The sequence below is a fragment of the Dromaius novaehollandiae genome, chromosome 13, assembly GCF_036370855.1.
Source record: "Dromaius novaehollandiae isolate bDroNov1 chromosome 13, bDroNov1.hap1, whole genome shotgun sequence".
In the NCBI taxonomy this organism is placed as follows: Eukaryota; Metazoa; Chordata; class Aves; order Casuariiformes; family Dromaiidae; genus Dromaius; species Dromaius novaehollandiae.
Genome location: NC_088110.1, coordinates 10,510,107 through 10,524,300, shown reverse-complemented (window position 1 = coordinate 10,524,300; position 14,194 = coordinate 10,510,107). Strand labels below are relative to the sequence as shown.

At 42.1% G+C, this 14,194-nt stretch overlaps 1 protein-coding gene across 1 annotated transcript; it reads left to right on the top strand.

Annotated features, from left to right (window-relative positions):
* Positions 1–8,112: 8,112 nt before the first annotated feature.
* On the top strand, positions 8,113–13,653 carry LOC112984363 (histamine H3 receptor-like). The gene is made up of 3 exons (XM_026102185.2): positions 8,113–8,564; positions 8,636–8,802; positions 11,186–13,653. The coding sequence occupies exons 1-3, from the start codon at positions 8,309–8,311 to the stop codon at positions 12,071–12,073; spliced, it is 1,311 nt and encodes a 436-aa protein (XP_025957970.1). The 5' UTR covers positions 8,113–8,308; the 3' UTR covers positions 12,074–13,653.
* Positions 13,654–14,194: the final 541 nt, after the last annotated feature.

The following is a 14,194-nucleotide window of genomic DNA, read 5'->3' as shown; positions in this document are numbered from 1 at the left end:
CAAATCCATCTTTTGTGGTCTTCTGAAGTTCTGACTCATTGTTTCAAAGACAAAACGCAGAAAAGCTAATCCTGGTGAGGATTCACCCAAGCACAGCTCCTCACAGACTCTCTCTCCCATTATAATTTATTCTTTGAGTAGATTAAAACTGGTGGAATATGGTTCTGCCCAAGTTTAAAGAATTACATTTGTTGTTACATTAAATGAAGCAAGTCCAGCATATGGCCACCAAGATGGTTAGAAAGCTGGAGCGCACAGTATATGAGGAGAGGCTGAGGGAGTTGGGTTTGCTCAAACTGAAGAGGAAGAGGCTAAGGTGAGATCTAATTACTGCCTTCAGATACTTTATGGCTAACTATAGAAAGAGAGCCAGACTATTCTCAGAGGTGCATAGCAAAAGAACAAGAGGCAAGTTTGCTTTATAATCTAGTTATGCACATAAATTGCAGCAAGAGAAATTCAGATTAGATATAAAGAAAATTCTTTACTACGAGGGTGGTCAAACACTGGAACAGGCCCACAGAGACTGCAGAATCTCCATACATGGAGCCATTCAAAACGCAGCTGGACAGGGCCCTGAGCAACAGATCCAACTCAAAAATTGACCATTTTGTGCTCCAAAGACCAGATGACCTTGAGACGACCCTTCCAACCTAAATCATTCTATGGTCTTTTTTGTCTTGAATTATTCTGCATTTTTCAATGGGCCTTAATATTTCATTCCCTCAGCAATGTGCTGAACACATCACCATCAATTCTGTAAAGAAGCATACAAACTTTACCAATTCAGGGAAAGGTCTAGATCCTTCACTATCTTCTTTTAAAACTTGTGAAAACTAAAGTCCAAATAACCAACTGCCTGGTCTCCTGTCTGCAAGCTAAAATAAAGAAGCTAAATAGAACTGTCATGCTACTATATTACTTTAAGTCAAACTGAATTTACAAATCCAATGACTGCCTACTACTTTTGTATATGGGTACATCATCACAGGTAACATTCAGAAAACTACTGTCAACAAAACTGGACTGATTACAAAACAAATTCTCTACCAACATAATCATGTTGAAGTTGATGAAAATTTATTAGCTCTTATGTTTCTGTCATTCAACCTCCAGATACCTCTATGTGCCTCTAACGGACAAGATAAAAGGACTACTGCAGAGCCACAGAATTATAGAAAATAAGGCTGGAAGGGATTCTGGGGGATCCCAAGGCAGGATCACTCGTGTCTACGTCATTCTTAATAGATGTCTGCTGAACCTTTCCTTTTGGATCTGTAATGATGGAGATTCCACAGCAGCTTCACAAAGTTTATTCCAATTCTTCACTACCATTCGAATAGTTTTCCTAATTCCACCTTAATTATCCTCTGCTAAAATTTGGGCCCACTATTTCTGTCCTATAAACTATGGACATGAAAAACAGTCATCCTTCTTTGCAGGAATTGCTTTGTATTTAGAGACTAATAATGATGTCTTTGAACGATAAATTTGGAGTTGTGAAAATACAAAGCAGGTGCGTCATACAGACTTGTACACTTCAGCAAACTGAGATATACTCTCAATTTTTTAGTTTTCCAACTTTTCTCCAATTCAGAATGAAAATAAATCTTGCATACACAAAATTTCATTCCAAACAGCTGTTCAAGTTCCTACTTGAAGCATAGTGTAACTAAGTCACAACATTAAGTAATAATATCCCCATGTAAGTCTGAAAACAGCGCATGACTATTCCCTTGACAATCTAAATACATAACATAACCAGCTACAATTCGCATGTATATGTCAACTGTTTTGCATTGTAAATTTGCAATATAACACTGACCACGATACAACTATAATTGAGAGCCTAACATCTTATCTACTGATTCAAAAGCCTGCAATTTTCAAAGACACGATAAAGACAAGCAGGCCTAAATATTGTACAGCAGGCATTAACTGAATTCTTGCACAAAGTGAGAAAACAGAGAAATGTTAGAGGATGTATAAAAGGAAGCTCTGAAATAAAGAAAATTAGAGTTCCTTGGTAACAAGATGTATGTCCCTCCCTTCTTCCTTTGTAAGAATTTACACCACACAGATAAAATGAGGAAACAAGGTATCTGCTAATGTCAGAATGGTCTCAATCTATCTTACAACAATGCCTACATGACAATAACTGTGTCACTGATTAGTAACAATGATAAGTCCTGCTCTCTAACACCACTAAATTCATGTTCTGCTGGCAAAACATTCATACATGCTTGAAATTTCACATCCTGTCATTCAAGCAAATATGGATTGATTTCCCAAAGAGTCACAGGCATTAAGGTGACAGTGTTGGATGCTGCTATTCCAGCTAAAAATGAAAAAAGGACAGCCGTGAGGAAAAAAAAATCAAACCTAACTCATCCTCAAAGCAGTAAAAACTACAATACACCCCACTCTACTGATACAGATACGGAATGCAAGTTCAGAGATGTTGGAGAGACTATTGTAAATATATGTTTGCAAGTAGCTTGCTATGGGAAATACCCTCTTGCTTCGGGGTGAAGGGAATATGAAGAAAGCAGACAGGGTTCCAGTTCATTTCTGGGGAATGCCATCTACTGGTGTTAAAGAAAGTATTTTGCAAGTGCATTCAAATGCCAGAAACACTAGTTTTCTGATCTTCAGTATTATTCTGGCTAAAAGATATTATTGCATTTATAGTTACTTAGAAGATTAGCAAGATTATGTTTCTGCACATTACCAGTGCAAAGGAGAGAGGTGAAAGGTCAGGGAGAAAAGGAACTTTTTCAAGGGTTAAAGAAGAGCGAGCTACAAAAGAGAAATGAGTCAGTCTGGGAACCTCTGATTTTTGTAGTGTCCTGACCACCAGTACATTACTAAAATATATTTTTTGGAATTCTGTCCAGCTCTCTCTGAATGCAATCAAAAAACATCCAGTCCTCTGTAATGTACTTCCATCCAAGAGACAAATTTGTGATGTGTGATAATATCCTTTGATGCTGGCAGCGTAAGTGAAACTGCCTAAGTGAAATATTGATGCATCAAGTAGCCAGGATGAGAAAGATACAAATGCCAAATATGTGGCATCACTGAATTGGTAATACAGGGTATTAGTAATAAGTGGTGAAGTTGCTGAATGTATCCATGAGGAGCAAAAAAAATTAAAATGTTTGTAGTGCCTATAAAATACATAGCTATGATGCTTCTCAACGTTAATATAATTTTGGTATAACTTTGAGGCAATTGCCTACAGGATAACTATTTCTGGTATCTCACTTGTAGTCTAACTTTCCAAGTGCATTGGTCAAATCATATTCCAAGTCTCTGATCCATGTTCATCTAGATATTTCAGATGAATTGCACAATTCTTATTTCTTGACACATAGTTATTCGAACAATGAAGCCAAACACAGAGGTGGTCTCAGGCTGATGGTACTTGGATGAATTCACCTGGAGCGTGACACAGGAATCCCAACATCACCCAAAGTGCAGAACAGGCGCAGAACTGAATCAGCCCAGCCTCAGCCCCACCACCTCTCTGCTCCTGCATCCCTGTTCGCTCGTAAGAACAAAGGGACTTCATGAAGCAGCAAATCACACTTAGTACTAATGGAAACCAGCTTATTGATGTCTGAAGAGGTGACAAGCTGCAGCTGCTAATCAAGAGCTGAGTGGATTTCAGCTGTACACTTTCTTTATGACATTAAGGAAACAGCACATCAACTTCTAAGCTCTAACCCTGCCTTTATCAGTGCCTTAAAACAGGACTGGGATACCTATAGACTGCTTCTGTACTGATATCTACCCCAACCGTCGCTATCCTACAAGCCTCATTATGGACTTAATTCTATCAAATGTCTCCTCAGTGAAGAAAAGAAAATGCATACTCATTAAATGGTAACACCGCATACTCTGCAGTGGGTGTCCTTTCCATTGACGCAGATCAAATAAGTGCTATTTCTCAACATGTGCAGGAACAAGAATTATTTTAAAATATGAACTGCATCATTTGCATGGAGACAACTAGAGAACATTAAACAAAACAAAGTGAGTCAGCATGCAAGTAAAACCCTGACTGGCAAAGTGTATAGGGTTAACAGGAAATGATCATAACAGAATTCTGTCTTCCCCATTGATTTAACTAGGATCAGCTCTGTCTGACAGCAGCATTTGATTTACCAGTTGATACAGCTATGTATATATTCTCTCAGACAGTCCTAAATATTATTTCTCTTTTCTGGAACAAGGAAAATTTGTCAAATACCACTCATAACTAGAGAACAGTTGACAACCAATCACTTATAAAGTATTAGACAGGGCTACTAGCAAATAAGTATTTTTTCAGAAATTCGCAAAATTACTACTGAATAGTTTCCTTTAAGAAAGTAAAGGTCTTAACTATAGCATGCTTTTCTATACTTCACTGAAAGGTGCAACGAATGCTCTTCAGTTCACTAGGAAGCAAAGCTTTGGTACCAGCTAGCTTTTGGATCTCCATACTAGCTAATCCTACTGACAGAGAGTTATCTTCTGTGTGGAATATTGGGAATAAATCTAAATACCTTTAAAAGGACAAACAGAGAAAGAAACATTATATACAATATGTTCTTTGGTAAGAGACACGACAACTTACTTTTGAGTTCAGATTCAGGGAAGGATCCAACCTAAGTGTGCTTACCATTTTACTTAATCATACTTCAAAGAAGAAATTAACTGAGGAAGTCTGCTTCATCTTTTGAATCAATAGGATGTACAGCCAGCTAGAATCTACCCCCTCTCAACGTGGCTGCTCAAGACTGGATCTGGAAGCTGAATTTGGCCTGTTCTGGGAAAAGTGGCATCTGTCTGTGGTGTGGAAAAAAACATGCTGTTTTTCTGTCGTTTCTGTAGATACACTCACCCACATACACTAGTCATGAGAAAACAGCATGATTCAGATAGCTCTCTATCTCTAAAAACACTGAAGGAAGTCATATGAAAGTGAAAACAATCATGATTAAAGAAATCATGGAAAAAACCTGAAAAATTCAGTACATGTCAGCATCAATATGCCTTAAAAATGTTGATTTTTTTTCCATGATTTTCTTGTGCTATTGTCATTATTACTTACCAGTTCTAATAAACTGTATTTTGTCCAAGGATTAGATAAGAAAAAAATCAGGAACAAAGTATGTTTTCACAAATTTACAATTCAGTCTACACAAAGACATTCTATGAAATGCCTCTGCATCGCCTAGCGCTTCATCTTATTTCATGTGGCCAAGACCCTGAATCAGTGTTCTCCATTCAGGACAGACTGCTCAGACAGTGGAGCCGAGGCGGTATAGCTCTCTTCTTTCTCACATACATGTTTTTAACATTTTTTCTCACTGTGTGCATAAGCCTAACCACCACAATATATATTTCCAAGTAAAGTGAAGCTCTTCTTACAAGAATTCATGTTCTTAAAAGAAAACCAAAAGAGCTCAGCAGAGTAACTCACTGGATGCAAAAAATCCTTTTTCAGGGAAAAAGAAAATGCTTTAAGTCTGCACTAGTAAAACCTGGTGCTCTCAGAGCGCTGGCCACCTAGTGCACTTTTAGATTCAGCAACTGCAACACTCTCCGGACAGCGCTAGCAGAGTCTTCAGCAGTAAGTCCCCACAATGCAGAACTGTGGACTGGCATTTTTTTTAGAAGAATTTTGTTAGACTTGCAGGCATCATCCCTTGTCAAAGCAGCAGTACAAAAGAAGCATCAGAAGACAATAAAGATGATTATTATGGGTCTTACAGAGAATTTCAAAATCTACTAGGAGGTAATACACTACGAAAGCTACTCCAAATACAGTACGCAAGTGCACATGCTGCAAACTCCCTGAGCTGCTGGAAAGTTACCTTAGAGGAGTTGAAGAATATAGTAATGATTCATGCAAGAACAAATGAATTCTCCCATGTTTTCCTGGTGATTGAGATACTTATTTTCTCCTCTTTGTGTCTCTTGGCTGCCTCTTATTTTTTTTTATTGCACAGCACAATCAGATAGTAATTATCAACAGGCTTGATCCTGCTCAAACTGAAGTGAATGGAAAACTGCCAGTTGTTTCAAAAGGAAGTGGAAATGACTCCCCAAAGAGGGAATAATAATCACAGTGGTAACACGCTAAGGCTTCAGCATTCCTCTCATTTTGCTTTATATGGCTTCACTTACTTGCTTTGGGGATATAATGATATGGGAGTATGTAAAAGGTATTTTGCTACTACACATTGGACATGCAGCTGCTATTTCTGTCTCTGGACTAACATAAATGCAGGGGCCATATCCTAAGTGGTGCAAATTGCAAAATCTCCTCTGTAGAGCTTCTGATTTATAGGTACGACCTGGCCTAAAATTTGTACTTCCAGCATCGACAAAGGCTTGACGCCTCTCTCTGGGAAAAAGGCCAGCCCACAGTTGCTCCGAGAATACACACTAAACCCCAGACAATAATAGATAAGTTACTAAAGAAGGGTTCTTGCTTGCCTTACCTGATGTCCACATGAATAGTCTTCTCTGGTGAATGCTGTTGTAATTGCCCCTGAATTTTGTTATTTCAAACAGCAGATTTATGCAAATCTTCACTGCTTTTATAAAAGAGGAGTTTACCACATGTGAAATAGTGGCTGAATTAAGTAAAGATTATGTGCATCCAATGATTGTTTTTGAGCAAGTTCTGTTTTCATTTAATCGCAAAGGGGCCCTACCGAAGGCAGCAAGTCCAAAACTGCCTACAGTCACAAGGAAACTCTGAAAAGAAAGAAGTCTGTGAATGGCCACATATTTTAGTGAGAAGTCAATCCAGTGGGCCAAATCACAGGAGTACAGGCAGGCTGCACTTCCCCCGTTAGTTCACCCTTCAGTCATAACAGACTTCAGCAGCCTCCCCAGTTCACTGAGCAGTCACTGTGTCCCACTCCTCCTGCCCTGTGCCGCCTCAGTCATCTCCCCAGAAGCTGAACAAAGTCTTAGCCCTTTCCTGACTGCTCATGTCTTTGGTTCCTGAAGTAGATCAGCCTTTTCTGATATAACTTGCTCTCTGGCATTCTTGTCACAACACCCTTCAAATTACTAAAACTACTGCCAGTTTTTGACAGAGAGGTCTCAGAAACACTGCGCTCCTTTAAGCTTTGTGAAAACAAGTAGCCAGGCACAGCAGAGACCTTCTTAGCGCTCCCACGGCAGGTGAGGCAGAGGCCGCCGCAGTCTCGTCCACCCCACGAGGCCGTAGGCAGCAAGCCCACCGCGGAGGTGCCAGATGGCCACCCAGCATATTGCCATGCCACTTTCTCAGCTGGGCCAGCCAAACGGGTAGGTGAGAGGGGGCAGAAAGTCTACTAAACATGGCAGAAAGCAAAGACTGTAGTGGTGACCCTACGGGACACAGGAAAAAGCTGCAGGTATTGTGTGAGGAGTGAGCCAAGTAAAACAAGTGAGGCAGCTGGGAAGACCTAGCCATCAAGAAAGAGTATTAGGGCCACAGGAGGAAACCAAGGATATTACTGGGTGGTCTGTGCTAGGGAACATGAGGAGCGTGGAGTAGTGCCTGGGTGAGACATGACAAAGCAGAGCGGTTCAATGAGGCAAGAGAGCAGGACACACGCCATGCCAGGCCTCTCGAGTTCTGCTCCTCCCAGAGCAAGTCCATGTTCTGCGTGCAGGGACCCCTCTCCTTCACCGCCGCCATTGCCTCGGTTACCCACGGGCCTCGCGAGGCAGATCCTCCTCAGCCTCGCGACTGCCGCTGATACTGCACGTGTCTGCAGGCGCCCTCCTCCCCCTCCTGCAGCAACCACGGGTCGGGCACCTCGCTCAGAAAGAGTCGGTGGGCGGCCGTTGGGAGAGCCCGAGGGCGGCCGTTGGGAGAGCGCGGGCGCACGGGCGGCCGTTGGAAGAGCCCGAGGGCGGCCGTTGGGAGAGCGCGCGCGCCCGGACGGCCGTTGGGAGAGCCCGAGGACGGCCGTTGGGAGAGCGCGCGCGCGCGGGCGGCCGTTGGGAGAGTTACCTCACGCCCCTTGGCAGGCTGGGCTGCTCTGAGGGAGCCAGTGCGTCTGCGGGAACGGGCCCGCCCGCGGCCCGGGCAGAGGCGGGACTCCGGGAAGTTTTGCAGCATCGGCAGCGGGCCGGAGCGGCGCTGGCTGCAGGCAGAGCCGAGCCCACAGCGCGCCCGCCCCTCCCCTCCCTCCGCCCGGCGGAGGCTGCGGCGGGGCAGGGGCGGCGCCAGCAGCAGCCGCGCGGGGCGGGCGCCAGGCGAAGCCGGGCTGTGCGGCGCGGGCAGCGGCGGGGCTCTCCGCCGGGAGCCATGGGCCAGGACCTGCCGTGGCTTAACCACTCCGGCAGCCCGCGGGCGGCGGGCAACGCGTGCGCGGCGGACGGGCAGCGCGGCGGGCCCTTCTCCGCTGCCGCCTCGGCGCTGCTGGCGGCGCTCATGGGGCTGCTGGTGCTGGCCACCGTGCTGGGCAATGCCCTGGTCATCCTGGCGTTCGTGGTGGACCGGAGCCTCCGCACGCAGGGCAACTTCTTCTTCCTCAACCTGGCCATCGCCGACCTCCTGGTGGGTGAGTTCCGCGGCCGGCGGGGGGCGGCGGTGCGCGGCGCTGCACGTGTCACTGCCGAGCTCTGTCCGCAGGCGGCTTCTGCATCCCCCTGTACATCCCTTACGTGCTGACGGGCGAGTGGAGGCTCGGCAGGGGCTTGTGCAAGCTGTGGCTGGTGGTGGACTACCTGGTGTGCACCGCCTCCGTCTTCAACATCGTCCTCATCAGCTTCGACAGGTTCATCTCTGTCACCAAGGCGGTAAGGCTGGGCGAGCGGTCCTGAGCTGCGGAGGGCTGGGGGAGGGGAGAGCCCCCAGCACGGAGCTGGGAGCAGCCACACAGACCCAGGGCGGTCTGCAGGGGGTCTAAGGCTGCCCCTTAGAGCAGGACGTTTTGCTGAGGTCACCCAGCTCCCACCCCGAGTGCATCTCACCCAGACACCACAGGAGATACGGCGTATCTAGATAGTTCCCTTTCATCCTGGAAATATTTCCAGGAACAAAAGGCTTTTGCAGAAGAAAAAACACTTGCCTCTCACTTTCACACTGGAAAGTTACCTTGTTTTAGAAATCGGCAGTTTGTACATGCTTCTAGCAGGGCAAAGGAAGCAGTGTGTATTTATTTCCTTATCAGCCATCCCTTGGATAAACTCAGAAATTATTATCCAGCTGTAAAGGACTGTTACCAGCCACAAATGGTTCAAAAGTGGCAGAACAGTCACTATCATCCTTCAAAGGAAGGAAATGTTATTTCCATTTAACAGCTGCAGAGATAGCTAGAGCCTTGCCTTGGTCATGCAGCACATCAGTGATCAAAGGAGAATTAGATTGGACTTCTCAAATTCAAAGCTAACTTAATTTCTCACATAGATCATACAGCCTCTAAGTATTTTAGATCATGTTGACATAACATGTTTTATCTGCTGATAAGCAGGCTTTAATTTTCTACACACAGCTCTTGGTTATTCTTCATACCCCTGTTCTGCCTACATTTCTTGAAAGCATTTATTTAGCTTCATTGCTTATTACAAATGACACTAAGAAGCAATAATACTTTTTAGCAAACAGTACAAAGAGAGGCTGCAAGATCATTTAAACAGTTTATATATAACTTGTATGCAAAGTGTTTTTACCAGCTTCTTTTTCAAGAGGGAGAAATGACCAGAATAATTCTTAAACTTCATTTAATGCCTTTATTTTCTAGGTACTGTATTAGCCACGAATTTTATCTTCACAAACCAAACTCTCATGACTATACACATAGTACAAATATATATATTTGATAATTTCAGAAACAGGGAAACTGGTCACTTACTAGATGAAGAAGTTCAGTCACTTTCAAATGTTTCAGATCAATAAAAGTCCTTCCCAAAGCAAGAGTACAGAAGCTGCCTATTGTGTTCAGGCAGTATAAGAACAAAAATGTATGAAGTTCTAAATTATTCTCTATCTTAGTGAAAGTTTTAATCTTCCTACAGGGCTGCTCCTGAAATCACTAGTATTTTTGTCATGATTCAGGAAAAAATCTGGATTTCTGAGCTGCATGGGGGATTTTGCCAGAATACTACTGGCTTTGGACATCATGATCTGCAGATTCAGGCAGTGGAAATGAACCCTGAACACAGAATTCAGGTTTGAGACTCTCATGTTTCAACATGTCAGGGAAGCTCACATCTAAAACTGAACTAAGCCAGATCCCTTTCTTGTAAATGAAAGATAGTATTATTTGTTGCTTCAGAAATAATAAAAAAACCCCAAAATCCACAGTGTTGGCTGCTGTAGAGATATGAAGACTAAATTCTGATTCATTATACAAGTATTGTCCAATAGACCAGGGAATTAAAATATTGGGAATCAGAAGATGTTCATTTGTGATTCTACTCAATTCTATTACTTACATAGTTTATTGACTCACAGTTACTGACAAATACTTTTAACCTTTTCACATCTTAGATTCTCTACTTTATAAACAATGGAAATTAATTACTCTCCCTGTAAAGTATTTTGCAAACCACAACACTCCGTCTATGTCTTAACTGCAAATGTGTTCTGCAAATAGAAGAATGAAATTCATAAAAGAATGAAATTAAGGAGATCATAAACAGAAATAAAAATTATTATCCATTAATTTTTTGGTGATTTTCACATCTTAAGTTCTGTATTGTAGGCTATCTCTATACAAAGCAGGAAGATAAGATTTTGCATGGGTATTCTGTGAATTCAGATCCCTTTATAAAAGTTTAAGTCATTTAATTTAAAATACATATGTGAATTTTGAGGGGCCATGTTTTTTTTTTTAAGTATTCTGTAAACAGGCAGCACAGCTAATGCAACAGAATATGTAACAGGTGACAACTGATTCTAGAAGCCGTAGTGGTATTTGCTTTGGAAAAGCCTTTGTTTTCTGGCTTTTAAGATCTGATGAAAGTTCTCAAAACACATCCAGCCACCTTGATGATAATGATACCGTTTGTTGGAATGGACATTGCAGAAACACCTTTTCTTTGGTACTAGTAAAGCTTGGTGTGACCCTCATCCTCAAGCCAATATATTACTGTCAACTCTCAAAAATAAGAGGGGGCCATACTCCAAGGTTCCCATGGAACTGTTTGACATTACTAACATACATGACTTTTCTCTCAGATGAATTACAGGGCTCAGAAGGGGATGACCAGAAATGCAATACTGAAGATGATTATTGTATGGATTGCTGCTTTTCTTCTCTACGGTCCAGCCATCCTCAGCTGGGAGCACATTGCCCAAAAAAGCATCCTCCCTGAAGGAGAATGTCATGCAGAATTCTTCTACAACTGGTATTTCCTAATGATTGCATCTACTATTGAATTCTTTACACCTTTCATTACTGTTACGTACTTTAACTTAAGTATTTACCTCAACATCAGGAAGCGCACATCCCTCAGAAATGAAAACCTATCACCTGGTCAAGAGGACTGTGAAATGAGTTTCCAGGGGAAAAAAAGGGAACACACCATATTTTTTGTAAAACCTGCTAATAGACAGAAACATGAGAAAAGAGCAAACAGCCTTTCTCCCCCTAAACCACAGGCTTCAAAGCTCAGCCTACATAAGCTTGACAATCAGTCACTAAATTTGAATGTCAATCAAGACCTTCCACCACTTCAGGTAGATGTCGAGACCAAACCATATAGGAACAGTTTATACAAAACGACAGAAAGCATATGCAACACCACAAGCAGAGGGGATATTGCTAACACTATGGCAAATAAATTTAGACTTTCCCGGGACAAAAGAGTAGCAAAATCATTAGCAATCATTGTCTGTGTGTTTGGTTTGTGCTGGGCTCCATATACACTCTTGATGATCATTAGAGCAGCTTGCCATGGGCACTGTGTGCAGTATTCACTTTATGAGACTTCATTTTGGCTTCTGTGGGTGAATTCAGCCATTAACCCTGTTCTATATCCACTGTGCCACATAAGCTTTAGAAAGGCTTTTATAAAACTCCTGTGTCCAGGAAAAGCCAAAATTCATCCTCATATTTTGATGTGAAAAAAAAAAAAAAAAAAGGCAAAATACCAAATTTGAAGAAGAAAATGCATCTTGCTTTCAATGGGATTGTGAACTGGCTCAGTGCTCACCTGCAAATATTAAATGCAAGAAGAGCTGAGTACTTCAAGGGAATACTGATAAGTGGATACAGGCATAGATAGATTTAGGAATGCATTGAAATACAATCATCCATGTTGCTGGAGAAACCACAAGTAATTAAAACAAGGCAATTTGTCAAAGTTCTTCAGGAAATTATGCCAACAGTGTAAGTCTAGTGCACCATCACCAGAAAGAAAAGTGCCAAAATGAGAATAAAGCATTCATGACAAAGTTAGATTTCAGGTTCTCCCCCTTTTAATAATTATAGATATTACTAGTAAGGAATTTCACTAAGTTTTAAGCCATATTTTACCTCCAGCCCTGCTCTATAAGGCTCCCAAGGGTGTTAGCTGTGAAGGGGAGTATGCATTTTTGGGAGGCTATTGCCCCAGTCTCTGCAATATTAACAGCTTTCTTCCTGAATGGCAAGCCAGACAAGATGGTTACTAATGGGAAAAACTAAATACTAATGTCCAGAAAAAGCAAGGTACAAGAAGCAACAGAACAGTCAGATTACCAGAGAAGCTCAGCAATTGCAGCAGGTAAGGGAACACAGATTTGGGTGAAAAAGCTGATCAAGAAGAATGAGAGTACAATTTTAGTAGAACCAAAAGATCACAGACAGGAACCTGAAGGGAGTTTGAGCTTTGTGATACAAGGTATGAGAAGTAGGAGCTTGTGTACTAGAGGAGTTACAGGGGAAGCTCCCTCTCCCAGCTAGGACTTCCTGCCTCTTCTCGGTGGAGGGGCTGAGATCCTACATGGGCAAGAATCTGCTCACAAGTCAAACTTTTACTCCTTACAGAACTGCCAGGTATTGTTCTTCTCTTGCTGTAACTACATAGTAAGCCTAATTAACCTATGAGATCTGACAGGGAGGTATCACTATGAAAGAGCTTAAAGTAAACTTCTCTTGGAATAATTTTTAAAACTAAATTTGAAATCTATTATTTCTGTTGCATTTTGAAAGGAACAAACATGTTGGAATTTTTGCCCACCTACTGGATCTATCCATCCAGTCATAGATGGTTTAACAGAGAATATTACTCCAAGTGTTTACACTCGAAAATGATGCCCCATGAATAGCATGGCCCAAAGTCTGTTAAAATTAACAGCCTTCTTGACCATAGACAGGGGGGAGGGAGGAAACACTACTTAGTTGCTTACATTCTGTTTTCTGCTCTTCTGCCTCTGCCATAAGAGTTTCACATAGCTAGACCTTGAGTGCTGTCTAGATTTGTCCCACACAGGAAGTATCAATTTGAACACCAACAGTAAGAGATTTGTTCACCCTCATGAGCATCTTCTACATAGTTTGAGACACTTCCCTTTGCTGACGAGAGGAATGATAGCTATTGAACAGCCAGAGTTGTCCATTGCCACAGCCAAAATGCATGTTAGTACAGTTGATCTCAAAGTTTATACACTGTTTTGAAATTTACTTTGTAATATTTCAATAAAAGTAATTCAGAACTGTGCAAGAGTCTTAACTGTGTAGCCTTAACACATGGTGAATGGAAACAACAAATCACTCCAGCAATTTCACAAGCTGCCTTTTTACCATGTGTTACGATACTTTGCTTCATCTAACAGTAGCTTTTGCGCTGAATGAATAAAGTCAATGGATGTTTCCATACATCATGACTTCTCTGTACCTCCTGAGCTGAGCACTCCTAGCTTAAATTGTCATGTTTTAAAACTAAGGCCATTCCCTGCTTTTGATCACCCTTGCTGCCCACCTTTGAATTTTCAAGTTTTTCAAGTTTTGTATCCTTTCCTGGGAAAAGACCAAGACTGTACAAAAGATACAGGCAGACCACAGATCTACACAGCAGTAGAATAACCTAATTTGTTGTGTACTCTCTAATTCTTAGAATTCATAGGATGGGATTTGCCTTTTCAAAAACAGGTGGTAAACACTAAGTTATCAGGCACCCCCCACCAACATCTCCCATTTCAGCATCCAAACAAAGTAGGATAATTTAACAGTGGTCAACTCAAGGAGCAAGTAAGTTCAAGTCA